General features: G+C 42.0%; 1 protein-coding gene across 1 annotated transcript in view; it reads left to right on the top strand.

Moving 5' to 3' along the window:
* Positions 1–26,301, top strand: part of LOC124555710 (lysine-specific demethylase phf2-like) — a 177,605-nt gene that overhangs the window by 128,614 nt on the left and 22,690 nt on the right. Inside the window, exons 12-14 of the mRNA XM_047129718.1 lie at positions 9,737–9,966; positions 10,884–11,052; positions 22,432–22,616. Coding sequence (XP_046985674.1) covers positions 9,737–9,966; positions 10,884–11,052; positions 22,432–22,616 — 584 coding nt within the window. The remainder of the gene's footprint in view (positions 1–9,736; positions 9,967–10,883; positions 11,053–22,431; positions 22,617–26,301) is intronic.

Raw genomic sequence — 26,301 nt, 5'->3', positions numbered from 1 at the left:
GTATTATAGAGCGTGCACAAGCGATGGGACACAGCATCTACGAGGTAGCAATGAAGTGGGGATTTTGCCATACGACCATTTCAAGAGTGTACTGTGAATGTCAGAAATCTGGCAAAACATCAAATCCCAGACATTGCTGCGGCTGGAAAAAGATCCTTCAAGAATGGGACCAGCAGTGACTGAATAGAATCATTCAGTGTGACAGAAGTGCAACCCTTCTGCAAATTGCTGCAGGTTTCAGTGGGGGGCCATCAACAAGTGTCAGCGTGCAAACCATTCAATGAACCATCATTGATATGGGCATTCAGAGCCAAAGGCCCACTCGTGTACCCTCGATGACTGCGCCACACAAATATTTACGCCTCGCCTGGGCCAGTCAACACCAACATTGGTCTGTTGATGACTGGAAACGTTGCCTGGTTGGACGAGTCTCGTTTGAAATTGTATGGAGCAGATGGATGTGTACGGATCTGGGGACAACCTCATGAATCCATGGACCCTGCACGTCAGCACCGGACTGCTTAAGCTGGTGGAGGCTCTGTAATGGTGTGGGGCATGTGCAGTTGGAGTGATTGGGGCATGTGCAGTTGGAGTGATATGGGATTGCTGATACATCTAGATATGACTCCGGCAGGTGTCACGTATGTATGCATTCAGTTTGATCACCTGCATCCATTCATATCCATTGTGTATTCCGATGGACTAGGGCAATTCCAGCGGGACAATGTGACACCTTACACATCCAGAATTGCTACAGAGTGGCTCCAGGAACACTCTTCCGAGTTTAAACACTTCCGGTGGCTATCAGACGCACCAGACATGAACAGTATTGAGCATATCTTGGATGCCTTGCAACGTGCTGTTTAGAAGAGATCTCCACCTCCTTGTACTCCTACAGATTTATGGACAGCCATGCTGGATTCATGGTGTCAGTTCCCTCCATCACTACTTCAGACATTAGTAGAGTCCATGCCATGTTATGTTGTGGCACTTATGCATGATCGTGGGGCTGCTACGTGATATTAAGCAGGTGTACCAGTTTCTTTGGCTCTTCAGTGTAGGATGATTTTGCTCTAAAGAACTTTGAAGCTGTATGACACTTTCCATTTCTGTTTTACTTATGTAACCATGCAGTTATGCAACATGTAAAACCTGTGATGTTTTCTCTTGGTGCAATGTGTATCAACAAATGGACATCTTTGTCTTGTGTTCTTTCCAATTTAAGTTGTTAATAATTGTAATTCCTAGGTATTTAGTTGAATTTACGGCCTTCAGATTTGATTGATTTATCGTTTAACGGATTCCTTTTAGCACTCATCTGGATGACCTCACATTTTTAATTATTTAGGGTCAATTGCCAATTTTCGCACCTTACAGATATCTTTTCTAAATAGTTTTGCGATTTGCAAACAACATCAGACGGCTGCTCAGAGTCTCTCCTAAATTGTTTATATAGATAACGAACAGCAAATGGCCTATAACACTACCTTGGGGAATGCCAGAATTCACTTCAGGTTTAGTGGATGACTTTCTGTCAATTACTATGATCTCTCTGACAGGAAATCGTGAATCCAGTCACATAACTGAGATGATATTCCATAAGCACGCAATTTCACAAGAAGCCGCTTGTGTGATACAGTGTCAAAAGCCTTCTGGAAATCCAGAAATACGTAATCAATTTCAAATCCCATGTCATTATCATTCAGCATTTCGTGCGAGTAAAGAGCTAGTTGTTTTTCACAAGAACGATGTTTTGTAAATCCGTGTTGACTGCATTCAGTAGACAGTTTTCTTCGAGGTAACTCATAATGTTCGAACACGATATATGTTCGAAAATCCTGCTGTATATTGACATTAATGATAATTTAGTGGATTACTCCTACTACCTCTCTTGAATATTGGTGTCTTTCCAGTCTTTGGGTATGGATCTTGCATCGAGCGAACAGTTGAATATGATTGTTAAGTATAGAGCTATTGTTTCAACACACTCGAAAAAAAAAAAAAAACCTAATTGGTGTACAGTCTGGACTGGAGGAATTGCTTTTATTAAGTGATTTATGTTGCTTCACTACTTCAAGGATATCTGCTTCTCCATTACTCATGTTGGCAGCTGTTCTTGATTCAGATTCTGGAATATTTACTTCATCTTCTTTGGTGAAGGCACTTCGGAAGTCTGTATTTAGTAACCCTGCGTTGGTAGCACTGTCTCCGATAGTATCTCCATTGCTATCATGCAGAGAAGACATTGATTGTGTCTTGCCACTAGCATACTTCACAAACAACCAGAATCTCCTTTTCATTTTCTGCCAGGTTTTGAGACTTAGTTTTGTTGCGGAAACTATTATAAAAATTTCACATTGAAGTCCACTCGAAATTTCAAGCTTCTGTAAAATATGCCAATCTTGGAGATTTTGCACCCGTTTAAATTTTGAATGTTTTTTACATTGCTTCTGCAACAGTGTTCTGACCCGTTTTGTGTACCAAGGATGATCAGCTCCGTCATTTTTTAATTTATTTGGTATAGATCTCTCAATTGCTGCTGATACTATTTCTTTGAATTCAAGCCACATCTGGCCTACACTTACATTGTTAATTTGGAAGGAGTGGGGATTGTCTCTCAGGAAGCCATCGTCAAGTGGATTTTTATCTGCTTATTTGGATAGGTATATTTTTCGTTTATTTTTGGAGGATTTGGGGGCTACAGTATTCAGTGTCGCTATGACAACCCTATGTTCACTAATCCCTGTATCCATTTTGATACTTGTTATTAGCTCAGGATTATTTGTCGCTAAGAGGTAAAGTGTGTTTTCACAACCATTTACTATTCACATGTGCTCATTAACTAACTGCTAGAAATAATTTTCTGAGAATGCATTTAGCACAATTTCCGATTATGTTTACTGCCTGCCTCTCAAATGAAACATGTATTTTTGCCAACAGATGGAGGGTAAATTAAAGTCACCGCCAACTAGACTTGTGTCTGTTGGATACGTGTTTGAAATCAAACTCAAGTTTTCTTTGAACCTTTCAGCGATTGTATCATCTAAATTGAGAGGTCGGTAAAAGGATCCAATTATTATTTTATTCTGATTGCCAAGAATGACCTCTGCCCATACTAACTCGCAGGAACTATCTAGCTTATCCTTTCAGAACACTGTTAGTTTCTTCGCGAAAATTTTGGCTGAACTTATCTCCGGCTTTTAGACAGCTTTCAGTGCCTATAACATTTTGACCATCAGTCCTTTGTATTGGCACTTTAAGCTCTGGTACTTTCCCAGCTCAGCTACAATAATTTACCACTGTTATACCTATGGTTCCTGTATTTACATTCTTCCTGTGTTGGGCCTGCACACGCTGTGACAAGCCCGTTTTGTGTTTGCCAGAGGCCCTCTAACCTAAAAAACCCCCAGTCCATGTCACACAATCCCTGCTACCCTTCTGAGTGTACTGGACTCCTGACCAATTCAGCGGAACCTGAAACCCAACCACCCTATTACACAAGTCGATGAATCTGCAGCCTACACAGTCACAGAACTGTCAGAGCCTCTGATTCAGGTCCTCCACTTGGCCGTGTACCAGGTTCGCAATTGGTCATGTCGACTATGACATATAAACATCAGAATTGACAATATAATGGAAAGGATAGTGGTACTCACAATACAGTGGTACTCACAATATAGCAGAGGTGCTGAGTTGCAGATAGGTACAACAAAAAGACTGTCAACAAGCAAGCTTTCGGCCAAAAGGCCTTTCATCAGACATAGACCCCCCCTCACACACACACACACACACACACACACACACACACACACACGGCCTCAGCAGCAGAGACTGTGGTCATGTGTGTGAGAGTTGCATTTGCACATGCTCCGTGTGTGTATGTGTGTGTGTGTGTGTGTGTGTGTGTGTGTGTGTGTGTGTGTGTGCGCACGCGCGCTCATTCGTTCGTTTGTTCCGAATATTGTCATTATTCCATCCTGAATTTTATAGTTTTTGATTTTGCGTAGCATCGTAACTAATTAGACAAGAAGAGAAATATGTTTAGCTCCATATAGATAAGAGGAAGAACACATTAACAGCACAGAAAATAAATCAAGTTTTCATCATAAAAGAAAGCTTTCCAGGAACTGAAATGGATGTGGATAAAAAGACACATTCTCAAAAAATTGCTGGTGGAAATACAAACCTAGGAAACTGCAGCTGTATTTGAATACTAACACCGCACACTCACTCTTCTTGACTGTAGAGGTGATATAAGGACTATCCACTCATGAGATAATTCCCGTAATATGCAAGGTCAAGACTTGCTTTAGAGGCGGTGACTGTCATTATTGCTTGAAAGAGTGCTGTTTGGAATTACTACATGCTGACTCAGAAGTTGATGGAAAATAAGTAGAGGCACCTGTTTTTCGCAAAGTGCAAAATCTCTAAATTTTCATGAAATTTTACACATTTTGCTGAAAACGCAAAACTATTTACTTTTAAGCCAAATCGCGAAATAATTGACGAAACTTTGCAAAATCTCGTCATTTGAACTTAACTGCAGAAATTCGATAGGAGTTATGGTAATACAATCTGGATATCGATTGTACACCATTTCGATATATATATAATATATCGAGTATTCCAAAGACATTCTACAATGTTCTGGGAGTGTATTCAGTATTACGTGTTGGAAATCGTTGTGGATCGCCGGTGCATTGAGTGTGGTATTTTGTGTTTTGTTTTCGTGCTACAGATGATTAATATGGTAGTGACAGTTTTCGACCGAGAAAAGGAATTTTCGTCAGAAGGATTTTATGTTTTCGACAAAAGTAGGAAGATACTGGCTGTCTCTGAGCACTATGGGACTTAACATCTGAGGTCATCAGTCCCCTAGAACTTAGAACTACTTAAACCTAACTAACCTAAGGACATCACACACATCCATGCCCAAGGCAGGATTCAAACCTGCGACCGTAGCAGTCGCGCGGTTCCGGACTGAAGCGCCTAGAACCGCACGGCCACAATGGCCGGCTAGGAAGATACTTATGTGCAAATACTGCAATGTGCGTATTGAGTGGCAGAGGAAGGACACGTGCCTGAAACACATTAATAACAGTTCTTCCCATAAGAACAACAAGGAGAAGGCGCTAACAACTACTGGTATAAAAAGACAAGCTACGCTCACGGAAGTCACTGCAGGGGCAAAATGAGTGAAAAATGATAAAGAAGAATTAATTTTATCGACTACTCGAGCTTTGGGGGGGGGGGGGGGGGTTGTCTTGGGGGAACAGACCAAACAGTTAGGTCATCGGTCTCATTGGATTCCGGAAGGACGGGAAAGGAAGTCGGCTGTGTGCTTTCAAAGGAACCATCCCGGCATACAAGTCAGTATTTGATATCATCAGGCAGCATAAAAACATATACTAAGATATGATGGCTTGCAGATGTTAATGAACACTATCAGAGATGTTGAAGTGAGCCACTTAACAATAAACATTGTGGCACTTTCAAAAATAAAGAGTGTTTCTATGAAATATAATAGATGTTATTTTGCCAATGGATACAAGTAGACAGTAATATCTTCTCTGGGATGAATCGCAATTAAAGTATTTACCTAAGAAAAAATCACTATAATATGTAATCAAACCACCCACCAACTTTATCTGTAGCCACATATATTTATTTATTTATTTGTGATATAATATACCATAGTCTATTTAGCTGAAATTTCAGAGCAATAAAAGACTACATTCAGCTGTACGCCCACAATTTTCGTTGGTTACATTGAATGATATGTTACAACTAGACAGCTTTTTTAAATGAAAAAATGCAACGACAATACAAAACATGTAGTAATTACTTGGCTACAAATGCAGCACATTTATTATGACTGAAAACAAAGACTTGACTTCAAAAGACACTCCCAACATTGTTATTTGAGATTACAATGGCTGTAGTATCACAATGGGGTAGCTTCAATAGTGATAGATACTTTGTTGGACAGCTGTAAAGTGAAAAAAATTTCCACAAGTACTGCAGTCTGGAGCACTCCAAGTGTGTGCTCTTTCCGTGTGGCATTTACTCGGCTGTTGAGTAAGAGAGAGAGAGGGTTAAATACACTTCGCACAGCTTAGTAGAAGTTGCTACAAATAAAAATTTCAAATTTCAGAATATCTCAGCAGTCAGCACCAAATATTCGGTGAGGACGAAGATGTGGAGAACAAATGGAAAAAATTCAAAGGCATTGTTCGATGTGTCCTAGACAAGTATGTCCCGAGTAAGGTTTTAAGGGATGGGAAATATCCACCATGGTTTAATAGAATTATTACAAAAGCACTACATAAACAGAGAGCACTTCATCTCAAATTCAAGACAAGTAAAATCCTAGCTGACAAACAAAAGCTGAACAAAGTGAAAATGAGCATAAGGAGAGCAATGAGAGAAGCGTTAAATGATTTTGAAAGTAAGATGTTGTCAACCTATGTGAGTAAAATCCCTAAGAGATTTTGGTCATATGTAAAATCAATAAGTGGGCCAAAATTCAATCTCTCAGTGACCACACTGGCACCAAAACAGAAGATAACAGAGAGAAGGCTGAAATACTGAATTTGGTCTTCCAAAGTTGTTTCACCGTGGAAGATCATTACACTGCCCTCCTTCCAATCATTGTACGAACGTCTAAATTGCAGATATTGAGATAACCGATCACAGAATTGAAAAGCAGCTGCAATCACTTAGTAGTGGAAAGGCGTGAGGACCAGATGAGATACCTATAAGATTCTATAAAGATTATGTGAAAGAACTGGCTCCCCTTCTTGCAGTAATTTATTGTAGACTGGAAAAAAGCACAGGTCATTCCTGTTTCTAAGAAAGGCCATAAGACATATCCACACAATTATAGACCTATCTCATTGATATCAATCTGTTGTAGAATTACGGAACATAAAAATCAACATGGATTCCGCAAACAGAGATCCTGCGAAACTCAGCTCGCTCTGTTCCTCCACGAGATCCATAGCACTGTGGACAACCACGCTCAGGATGATGCTGTGTTCTTTATTTCAGTAAGGAATCTGACACCATTCCGTATTGCCATTTAATGGTGGAGAGGGGAAAGGGGGGGGGGGGGGGGGGGGAAGACTTGCAATTGGATTTGACTTTCTTGCAGACAGAACTCAACACGTCCCTCTTAACAGAACAAAATCAACAGATGTAAAGGTAATATCCATCGTACCATAGGGAAGTGTGATAGGACCATTGCTGTTTACAATAAATATAAATATAAATGATTTAGTAGAAAGCGTCGGATGCTCTTTAAGGTTATTTGCAGATGACACAGTTGTGTCTATCAAAGTAGCAACGCCAGAAGATATTAAGACTTTGCAGAATTACCTGCAGAGAATTGATGAATGGTGCATGCTCTGGCAGCTGACCCTGAAAATAAATAAATGTAACATATTGCGCACACATAGGTACTTTGTTGGACAGCTATGAAGTGAAAAAAATTTCCACAAGTACTGCAGTCTGGAGCACTCCAAGTGTCTGCTCTTTCCGTGTGGTGTTTACTCAGCTGTTGAGAGAGAGAGAGAGAGAGAGAGAGAGAGAGAGAGAGAGTGAGTTAAATACACTTCGCACAGCTTAGCAGAAGTTGCTACAAATAAAAATTTCAAATTTCAGAATATCTCAGCATTCAGCTGCACTATTGATGGCAAACAGCATCTGCCATAATATATCTAGGTGTAACTATCGAGAGCGACCTGAAGTGGAATGACCATATAAAACACACAGTGGGAAAAGCAGACACCAGACTCAGATTCAATGGAAGAATATTAAGGAAATGTAGCTCGTCCAAAAGGTAGGACTGATAGAGGAGACACAGAAGATGCAACAAAGAGTGGCAAGTTTCCTCATGAGATCGTTTAGCAGGGGAGGGTGCGTTACAGAAATGCTAAACAAACTCCACTGGCATATGTTACAAGAGAGGCATTGTCCATCACAGGGAGATTTACTATTAAATTTTTGGACAGCACTTTTCATGAGAAGTCAGACAACATATTACTCCCCCCCCCCCGCCCCCCCCCCCCCACATACCTCTGACATATTGACCATGAGGAGGAAATTTGAGAAATTAGAGCCGATACAGAGGCTTACCAATAATCATTCTTCCCACTCACTATTCGCAAGTGGAGCAGGGCTGGAGGGATCAGATAGTGGTACCAAAAGTACTCTCCGCCACACACCATTAGGTGGCTTGCGAAGCATGATGTAGATGTAACTTAACCTTCCTTACTTAATGACACAACTGCTTGCATGTCTTGCACAGCCACAAGAATAGCATGCAGATGTGCACGGGCTACAAAGTTTAAATATGTGTGTGTGTGTGTGTGTGTGTGCGCGTGTGTGCGTGCGCGTGTGCGGGTGCGGGTGTGCGTGTGCAGGCTTGATGCTATTACACAGGCCTCGTCTGCATTCTTACAAAGCATGTAGAATGGCACACGCACCTGTTTTGTTATAATGTACCGCATGGATAGCAAGTGATGGAGAACAAGCATCACTCACTTGGCTTCACCACAGGAATGAAGTGCACTACTGCAGCCTACAGAGTCAAATGCCTCCACCAGATATATAAAGACCACACAAAGGTGTCTGTTAGGTTTGCAACCCTTTTCCTCTACGCCATGCCCTGTACATATTTTTGATGTGCCTGAGTCTGGTGAATCTGCACTGTGTTTAAGATAACATCTCATTTGACAGCATGCAGTTGCACAGTGTTCAAGCTATCATGTTTTCAACAGGCAAAGATTAATGAGTTTCAGAGATCCAGTAGAGTATCCTCTGTCCCCCATACTTTTATCATGAGATCATTAAGGTGACTGGCTAGTGACTTACAATCTTCCCCTGAGACTTAATCTGGGTAATGATTGACTGATCTTTGGCTACTTTGGATGTAAAACAAAATCTTTGTTTACCAGTGCCTGGATGATGGTATTACTTATGTTTAGAGGCACCCGTTTATGGTGAAAATTTTTGCTCAATTTCGTCATTTTTAAAAGTTACTTCGGTATATTTTTCACTAGGTTTTTTTTTTCCATTTTGTCAATAATTTCGTTAAATTTTATTTCCACTTTTCAGCAGTAAAAGGTACAGGAAATACATTTATGGCACATTTGCAGTGAAAAATCTTTTATTTTACATAAAATGAAAAAGCATAAAAATTATAAATCATGAAAGTTTGGAAAACATTTATCCTGTCTTGGTCTATGTACACCACACACAAGTCAGTGCGAGAAAGACAAGGATACCATGACTTCCATATTACTGGTAGTCAGAGCTGTTCTCCTGTCAGACATTATGTTGCCTAGAAAATGATCTCTCACTATCAACATTACTGACTGGGATCCACAAAGCCTCCACTACAGCTTTACACAAACCTGGTATGTATTTGTTCATCCATTCTCTCAGCTTCAAATGATCAACTTTTTCCATCGGAATGTTAGCCTCAATGAAAGCTCGAGTACCGAGCGAGGTGACGCAGTGGTTAGCACACTGGACTTGCATTCGGAAGGATGAGGGTTCAATCCCCCATCCGGCCATTCTGATTTAGGTTTTCCGTGATTGTATGGAAGATACAAAACTATAAAATCAGTACAAAAAGTGAAATTGCTGTGATTTCTCAGTAAGTGGCAAAATATCCAAAGCGTCAAATTCTTCAATACTCTGGTAACACTAATGTTAAGCTTTATTGTTGCAGGGAAGATAATATAGATGCCATAGGAGGATCTTCAGTGTATGATTTCCATGATGATAGTGATGAAGAGGAAATTATGGCACCTGCAAGTAGTGATATTTCATACCTTCCAAGTGAAAATGATACAGAGTCTGACTCGGATTCAGACAGATTAATAATAAGAGAGCGCAGTTTGCCAAATAAAAGGATTGTAGTTATATCTAATGATTCACCTTTACGGATGAGGCTTTCAAGTAAGTAACTATTTTGTAAGATTACAGTTTTGTGCGTGCACACACACACACACACACACACACACACACACACACACACACACACACACACACACACAGTTATTAAAAATCAAATCCAAGGGATAAATAAAGCCTATTAAAACTTTAAATTAAAAATTAAACCTGTGTGGTCAAAAAAGTGGGAAGGGTAAGACTGACAGTGCTTTCATTGGACTTTCAACTTTTCGCTGGACTTTCAACTTTTCGCTGGACTTTCAACTTTTCGCTGGACTTTCAACTTTTCGCTGGACTTTCAACTTTTCGCTGGACTTTCAACTTTTCTCTGGACTTTCAACTTTTCTCTGGACTTTCAACTTTTCTCTGGACTCCCAACTTAAGGTGGATGTGGTCATTGAGGAGCATTGTTTACATTCTTGTGTCACAAGAAGCCACATAACTTTCTTGTTATTAAACTGTTACTACACTGTTGATAGAATTATCAGTACCATTTTTAATTGTTATGTAGTGTTATATTGTTTTACTTTATTGCTGGCAGAATATTCTTTTCACCAAAGGACGGTAACTGTAAAGGGTTCATGAAGGCCAGGACTTTTCCAAAGTTCTGTTTTCGTGAATTGTAGCATATTGCACTGCAGTATTGTCATTGACAGTGAATTGTGCAATATTGGAGAAGTCTACTGTGATTTTTTACATGTGTTAGAAATGTTTGATCACTGGCAAAATTGTACGAATGTCCCACATACTGATTTTGATAGTTACAGCAACTGTGTTCAGACTATATTACTGTCATGGCAGTATATTAACAAATTATTGGCTGTGCATATACATGTGATGTCAAAACTATATATATGTGTGTGTGTGTGTCTTGAAATTTTGGTGATTTGTGTCCTGAATTTATCATTGTTACTTAAAAACAGATATGTACAAAAATGCAGAGGGAGGACAACCAGAAGATGCTGTGACACCTTCCTCGACTACAGATGAAGACTCATTTGAGACCCCGAAAAACGGAATTGAAGAGTTACTCAAAGCATCTGGTTATGCAGATGAACCACAAGAGCGCAATGCAAGATCTGTTGATATTGAGTGAGTTGGCATTATTCTTCTCCTGCTTCATACTGATTACTAGTTTTATAGTTTGTGAAAAGGATAGATTGCTACTCACCGTAAAGACGACATGTTGAATTGCCAATAGGCACAATGAAAATACTATTACACACTGAGCTTTCAGCCAACGTCTTCTTCAGAAAGGATAACACACACACATTCACACAAGTGCGCACACCTCATGCACACGACCATTGTCTTTGACTTCTTTGAACAGAATGCAACTGTGTTGCGTTGAGCAGAAGCAGCAATCCAGTGTGGGACAGGGAATGTGGAGGGATAGCATGGTGCAAACATTGGGAGAGGAGTCAGCACTACCTGGTGGAGCGTTCAGGGAGTAGGTGACAGAACAAGGCTGCCAGGCTCAACGCCATGAGGCTTTGGAGGGAGGGGGGGGGGGGGGCAGGGAGCAGAAAAAGAGGAGACCAGAGAAAGGGGAAAAGACAAGTGGGTGAGTTGCCAGAGAATGGTGCACAATGAGGGTGAGAGGACTTGAATTGGGAGGAGGTGATAGGACGGTGGGGGGGGGGGGGGGCGAGGGGCAGAAGCTGTTAGGGGGAAGGTGGGGGGATGGGTGGTTACAGTAGGTTAAGGCTAGTATGATTTCAGGACCTGAGAACTCCCACATCTACAGTTCAGAAAAGTTGGAGGTGGAGGGGAGGATCCAGATGGTCCGGGTTGTGAAACATGCTATATTCAGCTGCATGTTGTGCCACAAGTTGGTGTACTTAGATTTTGGCCACAGTTTGGCATTGGTGCCATTCATCCTAGTGAACATCTGGTTGGTTGTCGCAGCAATGTAAAAAGCTGTGCAATGTGATATTCGGCTTTCCGTGCAACTCAACTGTTTGTACTGTTGTCTGTAGTCCAGGCAGGTGCAGTCATTTTTGTAACACGATATTTCAGCAGCATAACTTGCCATCGTCTTCTGGTGATACCTGTAGAATGAACATCTTTGCTACATCCCACCTTCTTTATACTCTTATGGCCCCCCCACCCCTTTTTCCACTGCCAGTTGCATGCCACGATGGATGAAGTGGTGTGGCATGGGGGGGGGGGGGGGGGGCGGCATTGCCACCACCAGATGCTAGGTGCGAACTCTGGTCCCTCAGTATTCCTGTGGCCTGCATCGGGTGTGGAAGTTGCTCTTGGCCAACACTGTGATTTTAGTTGGCTAGGTACTGGGTCCCAAGCTTTACTGAGAGTGAATTCAGTGTCTCTGTTGATCAGCCTATCAGCCTCTCGTATTTCAATAGCTGATCAACAAATATACTGGGTTTACTCTCAGCAAAGCTTGGAGCCCAGCACTCGGCCAAGTAAAATCACAGCATTGGCAGAGAGTGACTACTGTACTCGATGCAGGCCACAGGAGTACTGAGGGACCAGAGTTCGCACTCAGCATCCAGCAGTGCCATCCCCCCCCCCCCCCCCCCCCACACTCTACCCATCACAGTGTGCAACCAGCGGTGGAGGAAGGGGTGAGAGCGATAAGAGTATAAAGGAGCCGGGGTGTAGCAAAGATACTCAATCTACAGGTATCACATGAAGGTGACGGCAAGGTACACAGTTGAAATATCGTGTTACAAAAATGACTGCACCCAGCTGAACACCCGACAATGGTGCAAAAAGCCGTACAATGATGGTAGCAGAACTGGCATATGACACGGATGCTTTCACAGGTGGCCTGGCCTCTGAAGTGGTGGGATAAGCCTGTGAAAGGCCTGGAACAGGAAGTGCTGGTTGGATGGATTGGGCAGGTCTTGCACATGGATCTCCCTGTGGCTATGGGATGGTATTGGGAATGGAATAGGGATGGACTAGGATGTTTCGTAGATTGAGTGGGCAATGGAACACCACTTTACAATGGGGGTGGAGCATCTTTGGTAGGATGTCTCTCATTTCAGGGCATGATGATAGACTATCAAAGCCCTGATGAAGGATGTCGCTCAGTTGTTCCAGTCCAGCTGGTACTGGGTGACACAGGGGGCACTCCTTTGTAGCTGATTCCTGTGAATGGTGGGAGGACTGGGATTGTGTGGGGATGTGTCACGGGAAATCTGTTTGCAGAAAAGGTCTGCAGGATAGTGCCTGTTTGTGGAAGCGTTTGTGAGACCATCAGCATGCTTTGAAAGGGAGTTCTTGTCACTGCAGATACACCCTCCCCAGGTGGCCAGGCTACTGCAGATACACCCACCCCAGGCGGCCAGGCTGTATGGGAGGGATTTTTTGGTGTGGAAGGGATGGCAACTGTTGCTGGCTGGTGGGTTTAATGTGGACAGAGGTGTGGATGGATCCATCAGAGAGGAGGAGTGCAATGTCCAAGGAGGTGACATGCTGGTTTGAGGATGATCAGATGAAATGGACAGAAGAGAAGGTGTGAAGGTTGTGAAGGAATGAGGATAGTGCCTCTTGGCCCTGAGTCCAGATCAGGAAGATTTCATCAAGGCACCTGAAACAGACCAGTGGTTTGGGGTTTTGGGAGACAAGGAAGGTTTCTTCTAGATGGCCCATAAACAGGTTGGCCTAAGAGGGTAGTGGCAAGGCCAATGTCATGAGGGATGTTGGTGTACAGGGAAGTGGTGTCAGCAGGGATCCAAGAGCTAGAGGGGTAAGGATGGTGGAGAGTAGGTGAAGGATGTGGTTTGTATCCTTGTTGTGGCATGTTAGGCAATCAAGGCCAAAATTCTTTCAGTGTGAGGTCAATAACCAACTAAATGGGAATTCCAGGATTATTTCGTGTTTGTGGATTTGAGGGAGTATGTAGAAGGTGTGTGTGAGATGCCATAGGGACAGGAAGGGAAATGGATTCAGGGCAGAGGCAATGGCAGTGGTATATAACCTGTGTGCCATGGAGCCCTGCTGCACCATGAACCACCCAAGGCACCACAGATTTGTCTCGTAGTTGGTGGAAAATAAGACAGTTCTGTGAAATTTCATTTCTGGTGTCAGTCTGTCTGTCCTTGAAGAAATTCCACTTTTGATGATGACCAGCCTGCATAAGCAGTCATAACTGTGAAGCTGAACAATCACGTGTTACACATAGCTCTGGCAGTGATTGTGGTTTCTTCAATCAGTTGCTTAGTTGGTTGATTAAAGGGACCAAATTACTAGGTAATCAGTCCATTTTTCCTCAAACAGAAAAGTCTACATGACTGTGTATCAGAGATGGTCTACTGCACAAAACCCAGGGGAAGAAAACCCCAAGGTCTATCAAAGGTCAATGAATTTGAGATAATGGACAAAACAGAAGCAAGGAAGACAAAGAAAGGCAGGCAATGCACCCCATCTAGTGAGCAGCCAGAAGCCTCTGATAGCAGAGTGTTATGAGAGGACATACATCCCTCACCCCTCCCCCAACCCCACCACTTACCAGAGGTACCTCACTCAGAAATTGTCTAGGAAAAACTAGCAACATGGACAGGGCAAGAGAAGCCCACATAGATGTAAGGCAAACACCCCACTCAAGTGGGGGGGGGGGGGGGGGGGGGAGCAAGTTGGGTGAGGTCTGGGTGGACCACCAAGCCCAGGCAGCTGCAGTCTGGTCTGGGCAGAGGAGGCAACAAAGTGTTCTGCCAACCCCTCATTGGGCTGATAAAGTTAAGTGGCCCTCCCATAAAGGTAGTGGTAAAAGCCCCCTTCACGAATAAAATGTAAAACTAGTCAGCCACTGAGGCATGGTCTCCTAATACCAGCGGTAAGGAGTTAAGGAAATTGTTGTAAAGGTGATAAACTATGAAAAAGTCATAATAACCAAGTGCAGATCAAGACTTCCTGTTGAGAAGGAAATGAAGGTAGCTATATTCAATTTGGTGCCACGATTTGACAAAGTTGTGTAATAAGAAGCAAGCTCAAGTTTTGCACTGAAGTAAGTAGTATGTTATTTACTTTATTTGTAACTCTTTTTAAATTAATTATTCCAGTTTTTACAAGGTATACTACAGGGGAGCACAGAAACTACATAGTTAGGATGGGGTAACTCTGGCAGAGTTTATAGGTGGAGGAGACAGACAAATGGTAGGGGCCTTCCAGTAGTCATGACAACAGTAGTGGAATATTTGTCTGCATGCAGAATGATTAGGTCAGGATCTGTTTTGAGGCTTTGTATGGTTGCATTTTCTTCTGCTGAAACATTGGTTTCTTAGGAAGGGACCTGGGGAAGGATGGTGAGGCCAAGCTGGAGGTAAGGAATTCCTGGAAGGTGACCAGGGAGTGGTTAGTTGAGAGTGGGGAGGGTGCGAGGATTACAGTTGGATGGCGGTATGAACTGGGAAGTGCATTGTTCAATTTTGGGATTATGTTGGCATTGGTTGGAGGGATTAGTGGCAAAGAAGTGTTTCCATTGCAGGGATCAGGAGGAGGAGAGTAGGTCTTTGAAAAGTCCAACATGTTTAAATTTGGGTTAGGGCTGAAGGTGAGGCCACTAGATAGGACTGAAACTTCTGCAGAGCTGAGGATTTTGGTGGAAACTTTTAACAGCAGTATTCTGGGATTGTTTCAGTTCTGGATTTTGTGGAGTGTTGAAGGGAGTTTTGGGGGATATAGCAAGCTGAAAAGGTCATCTAGGCAGGGTTTGGGTGCTATAAGGAGTTGTTGAATACAAACACTGTGGGTAGGATAGGAGTTGCATAGTGGTGCCCCAATGAGGCAGTAGGATATCAGCAGGCTGGATAACTTATAGAGGTGGTGTCTCGAATGCTCTTCCAGATGCTGGAGTGCAAGAAATTCAATTTCAGAGATGTGATGTATGTAGTAGGAATTGCACATTAGCAATATCTTGTGGAGGAAGCAGAGATGGTTTCCAAGTGAAAGATACCATCACTTCCTTCACCAATTCTCCATCATCCCCACACCTTTACCTCCAGGAGTCCTACTCGTCACTGCTGATGCCACTTCCCTATACACCAACACCCCTCATGCCCATATTGTTGCCACTACTGAACACCAACTCTCCCAACGTCCTTCAGACTCCAACCCACTACCTCGTTTCTCATAAATTTTACGAACTTTACACTAACACACAACTACTTCTCCTTTGAAGGGAAGATATACAAACAAATCTGCTGTTCAGCGGTAGACACCCTCCTATGCCAACCTGGTTATGAACCATCTAGGGGAAACCTTCCCAGCCTTCCAAATCCTCAAACCACTTGTCTGGTTCACGTTCAGGTCAATTGATGATATCTTCATGATCTGGGCTCAGGGCCAAGACATTACCCTCATTCCTTCACAGTCTCAATACCTTCTCTCCTGTCCACAGATTTACCATACCGTACCCCCGCACACTCCTAATCCTCCTACCATCGCCAAGAATAGGCTACAAAGGAGTGCTCCCTATGCCATGCAACACCACCCAGGGCTGAAGCAACTGAACCACATCCTTCGTCAGGGCTTTGATTATATGTCGTCATGCCCTGCACTGAGGGACATCCTACCCAAGATCCTTCCCACCCCTCGCAAAGTGGTGTTCCATCATCCACCCAACCTCCACATCATCATAGTCCGCCCCTGTGCCACACCCACTGGCCTTCCCAGAGGGGAGTAATCCTTACAACACTTCCTCCACTTCAAAAACCATCCTAGCCTAAACCTATGATAACCCACCATCCCCACACCCTCCACCCTATTGTTTCTGCCCCCCATGTCCTATCACCTTCTCCCAGCTCACACCCTCCTACCCTAATTTTCATCCTCTCACCTCATTGTCGTCCCCTTGCCATCAGTGTTTGCCGTTCTCTGCCAACACATCAGCTGGTCTTTTCCCCTTCTTTGCTCCCCCCCCCCCCTCCACACACACACACACACACACACACACACACACACACACACCAGCCTCCTACAATGCCCCTGGCAGCCTTGTCCTGCCACCTAGAACCTGCAAGCTCTACCAGCTAGCATTGACTCCTCTCCTCCCACCCATACTCTGCTATCCTGTCCCCTTTCCAGCTCCACTCTAGGTTGCTGCTTTTGCTTGACACGACACAGTTGCAGTCTGGCTCAAGCGGTTTGAGATAATAGTTATGTGTACATGAAGCATGCTTATTTGTGTGAATATGTGTGTCTTTCCCTTTCTGAAAAAGGCTGTGGCCAAAAGCATAGCGTGTGACAGTGTTTTTGTCGTCTGTCTACAACTCAATGTGTCATCCTTATGGGGAACAGAACATCTTTTTCATAATATTGTTAATATTCCAATCTGGACTGTTAATTGTTTGTTGTAGCTCTAAAGTTTTTATTTTTGATGTAATTTGCTACAATTGTTTAGAATGCTAGTCTTAAGGTTTAACATATTGACAAGCTCATACAGTCATCAACAAAAGTAATAGTACTGATTGCACCCATCTCTGTAAGTTTGCCTGTGCTAGAATGCTTTAACACCTGGCTACTGAGAGCCAACCATTTTTGGAATAACTCCATATATAGTCCTGCTGAGTGATTGAAACATTCTTTCACAAATTGTTGGTCATTACGTTTTAAAAGCTAGTTTGAAATTTCTCTTTTACAATTTGTTTGTTGTTGTTTTAGGAGATGGTTTGAGACTATTGTCATGTAAAAGTTGGCCAGCATAATTGATTTAAGCTACACAGGTACACTAATATCATGTACTACATAATATATAAATTTTAATTTTTTTCCTGAATAATAATCATACGTAAAAGTAAAATCTGTGTGTTTTCCATGTGTGTAATGTATAAAGGATTACTACATGAAATAAATATTCTACATCTACATTTACACTCCGCAAGCCATCCAATGGTGTGTGGCGGAGGGCACTTTATGTGCCACTGTCATTACCTCCCTTTCCTGTTCCAGTCGCGTATGGTTTGCGGGAAGAATGACTGCCAGAAAGCCTCCATGCATGCTCAAATCTCTCTAATTTTACATTAGTGATCTCCTCGGGAGGTATAAGTAGGGGGAAGCAATATATTAGATACCTCATCCAGAAATGCACCCTCTCGAAACCTGGACAACAAGCTACACCGTGATGCAGAGCGCCCTCTTGCAGAGCCTGACACTTGAGTTTGCTAAACATCTCTGTAACGCTATCACGCTTAACAAATAACCCTGTGACGAAATGCGCCGCTCTTCTTTGGATCTTCTCTAACTCCTCCATCAACCCGACCTGGTACAGATTCCATACCGTTGAGCAATACTCAAGTATAGGTCGAACGAGTGTTTTGTAAGCCACCTCCTTTGTTGATGGACTACATTTTCTAAGGACTCTCCCATTGAATCTCAACCTGGCACCCGCCTTACCAACAATTAATTTCATATGATCATTCCACTTCAAATCGTTCCGTACGCATACTCCCACATATTTTACAGAAGTGACTGCTACCAGTGTTCGTTCCGCTATCATATAATTATAAAATAAAAGATCCTTCTTTCTATGTACTCACAATACATTACATTTGTCTATGTTAAGGGTCAGTTGCCACTCCCTGCACCAAGTGCCTATCCGCTGCAGATCTTCCTGCATTTCGCTGCAATTTTCTAATGCTGCAACTTCTCTGTATACTACAGCATCATCCGTGAAAAGCCGCATGGAGCTTCCGACACTATCTACTAGGTCATTTATATATATTGTGAAAAGCGATGGTCCCATAACACTCCACTGTGGCATGCCAGAGGTTACGTCAACGTCTGTAGAAGTCTCTCCATTGAGAACAACATGCTGTGTTCTGTTTGCTAAAAACTCTTCAATCCAGCCACACAGCTGGTCTGATATTCCGTAGGCTCTTACTTTGTTTATCAGGCAACAGTGCGGAACTGTATCGAACGCCTTGCGGAAGTCAAGGAAAATGGCATCTACTGGGGAGCCTGTATCTAATATTTTCTGAGTCTCATGAACAAATAAAGCGAGTTGGGTCTCTCACGATTGCTGTTTCCGGAATCCATGTTGATTCCTACAGAGTAGATTCTGGGTTTCCAGGAATGACATGATACACGAGCAATAAACATGTTCTAAAATTCTACAACAGATCAATGTCAGAGATATAGGCCTATAGTTTTGCGCATCTGCTCGACGACCCTTCTTGAAAACTGGAACTACCTGTGCTCTTTTCCAATCATTTGGAACCGTCTGTTCCTCTAGAGACTTGTGGTACACGGCTGTTAGAAGGGGGCCAAGTTCTTTCGCGTACCCTCTGTAGAATCGAATTGGTATCCCGTCAGGTCCAGTGTACTTTCCTCTGTTGAGTGATTTCAGTTGCTTTTCTATTCCTTGGACACTTATTTCGATGTCAGCCATTTTTTCATTTGTGCGAGGATTTAAAGAAGGAACTGCAGTGCGGTCTTCCTCTGTGAAACGGCTTTGGAAAAAGGTGTTTAGTATTTCAGCTTTACGCATGCCATCCTCTGTTTCAATGCCATTATCATCCCAGAGTGTCTGGATATGCTGTTTCGTTCCACTTATTGATGTTTCAGTCCACTTACTGATTTAACGTAAGACCAGAACTTCCTTAGATTTTCTATCAAGTCGGTACATAGAATTTTACTTTCAAATTCACTGAACGCTTCACGCATAGCCCTCCTGACGCTAACTTTGACATCGTTTAGCTTCTGTTTGACTGAGAGGTTTTGGCTGCATTTAAATTTTCAGTGAAGCTCTCTTTGTTTTCCCAGTAGTTTCCTAACTTTGTTGTTGAACCACAGTGGGTTTTTCCTGTCCCGCACAGTTTTACTCGGCACGTACCTGTCTAAAATGCATTTTACGATTGCCTTGAACTTTTTCCATAAACACTCAACATTGTCAGTGTCAGAACAGAAATTTTCGTTTTGATCTGTTAGGTAGTCTGAAATCTGCCTCCTATTACTCTTACTAAACAGGTAAACCTTCCTCTCTTTTTTTATATTCCTATTTACTTCCATATTCAGGGATGCTGCAATGGCCTTATGATCACTGATTCCCTGTTCTGCACTTACTACAGAGTTGAAAAGTTTGGGTCTGTTTGTGATCAGTAGGTCCAATATGTTATCTCCATGCGTCGGTTCTCTGTTTAATTGCTCGAGGTAATTTTCGGATAGTGCACTCAGTATAATGTCCCTACCACCCGTCCTAAACATCTGATCACTTTGAACATTACGAGAAAGACCATAACTCTTTTTCTGGAAACTATCCTCTCAGTTCCTTTGGACTACTCTGTTTAAAGTACAGCCTATATTGCTACATTCTTTCAAACTACTTAGTGAAGCATCCATGATACACTTCCTGAGGGAGGTTTTATATGTTAATCACAAATATTCCAGAGTTTCAAAATGTTGACTGTGGATGGTTTCTTAACTTGTGTAAAGAAAGAGAAGTCTGGTGAGACGAAAACTGGATTGTAAGGTCCCTACTAGGAAATTGTGTTTTAGTGATGGAGCCAGAACCCACTCAGTTGCCTCTGTGACAGCTTCTGAATTTCCAAAAAATTTAATAAGATACGTCCAGCATACAGTGATTTTGTCACTTTATTCAACTATGGTTCTCAGCATATAAAATGAACACGAATCTTTCCCTGGTCATCCTCATGAGTCCACTCTAACTGCAGAAGCACCATGAGGAAGATCACGACAAGCAAATGTGACACTTTGTCTCTGTCAACATTTTTTGCCACCTGGAATGACGATGCCTCCAGTGGTCTAATGTAAAATCTTAGAGGTGACCATTTAAACAGTCATAAGAGCATATGAATTGTCCTGATGTGTACAGTAAGCATTCTTTTCAATAATTCTCTGAACACTACGTGCATTTTCTAGTTGAAACTAGATTTATCTGGTTCTGAATCTGAAAACCAAAAAGTGTGAAAGTGTCTAAACCAAAAATTTTGATGTTGTCAAAGAGTTGACTACTAACAAGGTTAGTTGCGGAGCTACATTTTTATGCTTGGCTGGGGCTATGATCTGACCCTGCCATGAGACTAACTGGCCATTGTAAATCGCTACTTTGTACTGAGGGGATCTCGATTGCAGGGAGCCAGTGCGTCAGTATGTGTCCTCATTAATAAGATACAGATCCAACTGGCAATCTGCTGGTGCTCCATTGATGTCCTGTTGCAACATGTGGTGCTGCATCCTGTCTGCTGCTGCTGTTATGGCCACTTGCAAGATAGCATGCAGCGTGTGACGGACAATGTAGTTGATGATTGCCAGCCGAGGCAAACATTCATGATGTGCCCCCAGTTTGTGGCATGCAAAAAAAATGATGCCACACAAAGGGCAGTGATGCCATTGATCTGTGGGATGCAATCTGGATGTGCTTTGATACAAAAAACTTTTTTAGGACACTTAGACACTATAGTTGCAGTAACTTGCACAGGCACAAGCGGTAGCTGTAGTACGCAGTCAGTGTGTGTCTGATGTGTTCTCCCTGTTGATATTTGTGCTAGGCAGTGAATCCATGTCACCATCAAATACTAAAAATATTACATCCAGAGTTCATACCAGAAACAATATCCATCAAAGCCTGTATTACCACTTCGGGATAACAGCTGCAGCACGCGCCACTGTGGGTTTGGGATTAGTGTATAGCATAGCAGAATACTGTGTTCCTGTGTGGCTAAACAGCAGCCATATAAGCAAACTTGATACTAAACTCAGTACAACTTTATGTATGATAACAGGCTCTCTAAAAACCTTCACCAATTATCTCCCAATTTCTAATCCATATCGCTCCACTTTAACTCGGAAGGCAGGAAGCTTTTATAAGTGAGTATAAGGATGTACTTGGACAACTCTGAGCTTCCCATACCTATGTCCCAAGTGCTACATCTGACAGGCTAAAATCCAGGCAACTAGCAGAAGTCCGTGAAGAAGGATTTAATGTGCGCCAGAACTGTAAGCAAATATGGATCCATCAAACACCAGCAGGAGTACAAAATGGAGTATAAAAGGACTTTCCTTTCAAGTGGGAAAAAAGTGTCTGGCTCGTCTTGCAGCTGCATTGGACACCCCAGTCCATTCAACACATTGTGCAGGAGTGTACTTTAACGTGGTACCCAGGCAATGCAAATGACTAACTGTCTGACCCTGACCACAGATTCTGTTGACTGAATTGAGAAATTAAATTTAATGTTATAAACTGTTGTACCATATATTTAAGATATTTCCATTCTGTTTTATATATTTTTCCTTAATTCCATTCTATCTGAGTAATAATTCCGTATGTTCGGCCATGTACTAAATTAATACATTGTCATTCACATAGAAGATAATGTGAAATTGGATGAGCCTTTTTGAAACATCTTGAACATAAAATTAGTTTATGTGTAGTAAGTTTTGTTATCTCCATCTCATTAATTTTGCTTTCACTTATCTCAATAGGCAGTCAGAATAATGCTCCTTCAATAACTCCGCATTGCTCAAAATCAACTTGTATTTCAGCTCTGGTAGAGCATCTCCCTCAACAAGAGAGGCGATTGCAGGTATGCTGAGTATTAGTGGATCCTTTTTAAATGAAGCTGGCAGCTCTAAAGCAGATCTTGCACCTAGGTTACAGGGGAAAAATTCACAGTTAGATGAAGAAGGCTTGGAAGCAATGGGGAAAGTCCACCAAGATGAAGATTACAGTAAGTTGAAATGTTGCATTGGATAGAAGCTTAATAGCATTAACATTATTTAATACTTTCTCTGTTTTGTTTGATGTACACAGCTCCTTTAAAAGCCAGCCATTTAACACACACTTGTACAGTATTGACCCTTTTGCTGCATTCTGTGCTAAGGGCGTCTTTCTTTATGGCGGTACTGCTTGCCAAATGTTGGTGCCTATGCTGCTAATGTTCTGGCCAATATGAAATACTTATCAGCCGATTTTTCGAAAACTATTGGATGAAAAATATTTGATTTTTGCACACCTTCACTCGATAAAGAACTGAATTTATTTTTGTTATTCATTATACTTACTGCACAAAATTTTGAAGAGTCTGCAGAGCTTCGAACATATTGCATAAACTTGGCATATGGTTGATTTTTATCTCATACATTGCAGTGAATTGTAGTGGCAACTTCTGCCACCGAATGTATCAGGATGACCAAATGTAGTGGGAAGAGGTAGAAGGCAAGTGATTTATTATTTCCAACTACAGTGCCGTGTTCCCCTTCGTCTGCGTCACCGGGTCCCGCAATGCTGAAGACACCACTTCGCTGTCTGTGAAATGGCTTGGCACGGAATGGCTGCCTCAGCTACCCGTGCATGCACTGTGTGTCGGCCTTGTATGCCAGTGGAGTTGTGTTGCCATCAGGATGCCGGCATTTGACTCAGCGGTCTGCGTCCCTGCCAACTCAGTGCCGCTCGGTGTGAACCACAGGTGGCCAGCAGCGTGCTCCTCACCAGCGCGGCTGAAATCGTGGTGACAACAAGCGCCCACAGTCCAGTGTCCGAATCTGTGGCTCTCGCCTCGGGATACCTCCGGCGTGTGTGGGAAGCCAGGACGACTGCCCACGGTAGCGAGCCGTGGAGTGGCCCACCGCTGGCTGGCTATGGACCCTGCATTGGCCTCAGAGGGTCGAACCAGCGACCCGCCATGGACTGGAACGCTGGCGCCCCATCTGCTGCTGCGTATAGCTGGTGGTGTGACACGCCCCGCCGTCCAGGAGAGCTGACACACTTGAATCAATCTCATTAGAAACCCGCACCTATTTATACGCGGCTGTGTGCCTCTGTTTTGCCATATGCGCCGCTTCACGTCACATACTCTTGACACGCTAGGTTGGCCAGTGGGCCCCTTGTGCCTGTGATTTGCGACATGCAAAACTGCTACGTATACTCTTTCAGCATCTTCAACTCTTGTACTCCTGTCTTGCTCAGTTGCGTGTAATATCACGGTATATTGCTAATTTACACACACACACACACACACACACACACACACACACACACACACACACACACACAAATGCATTCACAAACAGATCACAGATACTTCAATAATTACACTCGAAAGTTTGCCAATAACATTTGATCTTTGGCAAAAACATTTGACACTCGCCAACAGAAACCAAAACATTGCATTGAAACAAGCGTTCAATTCATAGTGCTGTGGAATGTGGGGAAAAAACCGGAAATTGGCATTAATAAGAAGAAGAACAACACCAAAAATGCAACAGGAGCGTAATATGTAAGAAATTGTCCACACAACCTGTAAGTACAGTTCAAAACATTACTACTTAATAGGAAATACCAACCACTGAAACTGTTTATAACCGATAGGCACAGTGACAAAAATGTAAATTAAATAGCTAACATATGTACATATTCCAGGCCACTGATGATGCCTTGCAGAAAATAAAGGCGAAATGCGTATGGCACAAAAATTGTGTTTTATTCAGTTGCTGTCAGATGGTCCATAAGTAAAAATTATCAATATACCGTGATATTACACGCAACTCAGGAAGATAGGAATACTAAAGTTGAAGATGTCAATACAGCTATGTCAAGCATTCCCTGTCAATGTGTACAACAGGTTCAAGAAAATACATCTGAGACTCCATAAGACGATACAGCACATGAAATTCAACAAAACACGCAAAAAGAACGATTTAATTCCAAGTTACATCAATGTAAAGGTTAATAACAGTTCTACAGTGGCACAAAAGTTGAAATCATTTGCAGAACGATATTGGTTACTACATGAAATTAAGATGGTCTATTCGAAAAAAAACAGCACCTAAACATGATGCTCTGAGAGACTCGTCTAGAATTGGCAAAAAACGTAGGAAACGCCATAGTTTTCGTGGCACTAGTAGAAAAAATTAAACACAACACATACACAGCAATGAAACATTTACAAAACAAACATAAACAGAAGACAATGAAACTAACAGTAAAAAAGACACAAAAATACATTTACATTTTAAATGTGAAACCACATGAACACCAACACACATTCCATCCACGTTTAGTTAACCTAACAGAGATAGAACCACATTAAAATGAAAAAAATGCTCTTGGAAAAAGGTTTGAAACACTGTACCAATAGCAAAGTGAACAATCAATACCTAGAAAATCTCATAGTAGAAACTGAACACATCCTTACACGTGAAGAACAACAAAATAATTGTGAAATAATCATAGGACTGACAAGAGAACTAGTAAAAGAAGAAATAAAAGGCATAATAAAACAAACACAGCAGACACACAATAAGAACAACCAAACAGAAGCAGCCACTATGAAAAGGTTAAAACAAAAGTTAACAAACAATAACATATTAATAACAAGAGCAGACAAGGGAAATGTAACAGTACTCATGGATAAAGAGCAATACATCACAAAAACCAAGGAATACGCGAACACCAATGCCATACAAAAACTGAAGTCAGATCCAACTACAAGATTCCAGGTAAAAGTGAAACGAACACTGAAAAACATTGAACACACACTCACTGACAAACAGAAATACTACATAACACGGAAAAACCCACAAGCACCATCACTCCGCAGTCAACCGAAAGTACATAAAGACGGAATGCTGATGAGAGCTGTTATCAACTTCAAGAGAGCCCCAACATACCACATAGCCAAACACCTCCAAAAGTTAGTTACAAAACACTATAAAGTAGAAAACAACAGAACAGTGATAAACACAGGAAACCTAATGGAACATACAGAACATACAGGTACCACACACAGCATCACTGATTTCATTCGACATAGGAAATATGTATACCTCCATCCCTATCAGAGAAACAATAGAAATCATAGAACAAAATCTCTCATCCCACAGCAGCCTCACCACAGACACAATAAAAGAAATAACAGATATGCTCAGACTGACAACTGAACAAAACTACTTTCAGTTTGAGAAAGAATATTATCTACAAAGTGATGGACTGCCCATGGGATCCCCAATATCAGGAACACTAGCAAACATTTTCATTAGTCACCTAGAAAATCAGGTATTTGAAAAGATAACCACTAATGAAAGTTTCAAAATCATATATTGGTACAGATACGTGGATGACATTATTTGTCTGGTAGATGAACCAAGTGGAAAAAATAGAAGAACTCCATTTGGAAATAAACAAAGCTCATGAGAACATAAAATTCACACTTGAAAAAGAAAAAGAAAATCAAATAAATTTTCTTGACATTACAATAAAAAAAGAAAATGGCAAACATACATTTAACATCTTTAGAAAACCAACAGCCACAGAGACAATAATACATTCCACATCCAACCACCCCCACAGCCAGAAACATGCAGCACTAAGACACATGTTACATAGATTAAACAGAATCCCACTCAGCAAGAGAA

Source organism: Schistocerca americana, chromosome X (assembly GCF_021461395.2).
Source record: "Schistocerca americana isolate TAMUIC-IGC-003095 chromosome X, iqSchAmer2.1, whole genome shotgun sequence".
Taxonomy (NCBI): domain Eukaryota; kingdom Metazoa; phylum Arthropoda; class Insecta; order Orthoptera; family Acrididae; genus Schistocerca; species Schistocerca americana.
Note: the sequence above shows the minus strand (reverse complement) of the source record. Positions and strands in the feature narration are given on the sequence as shown.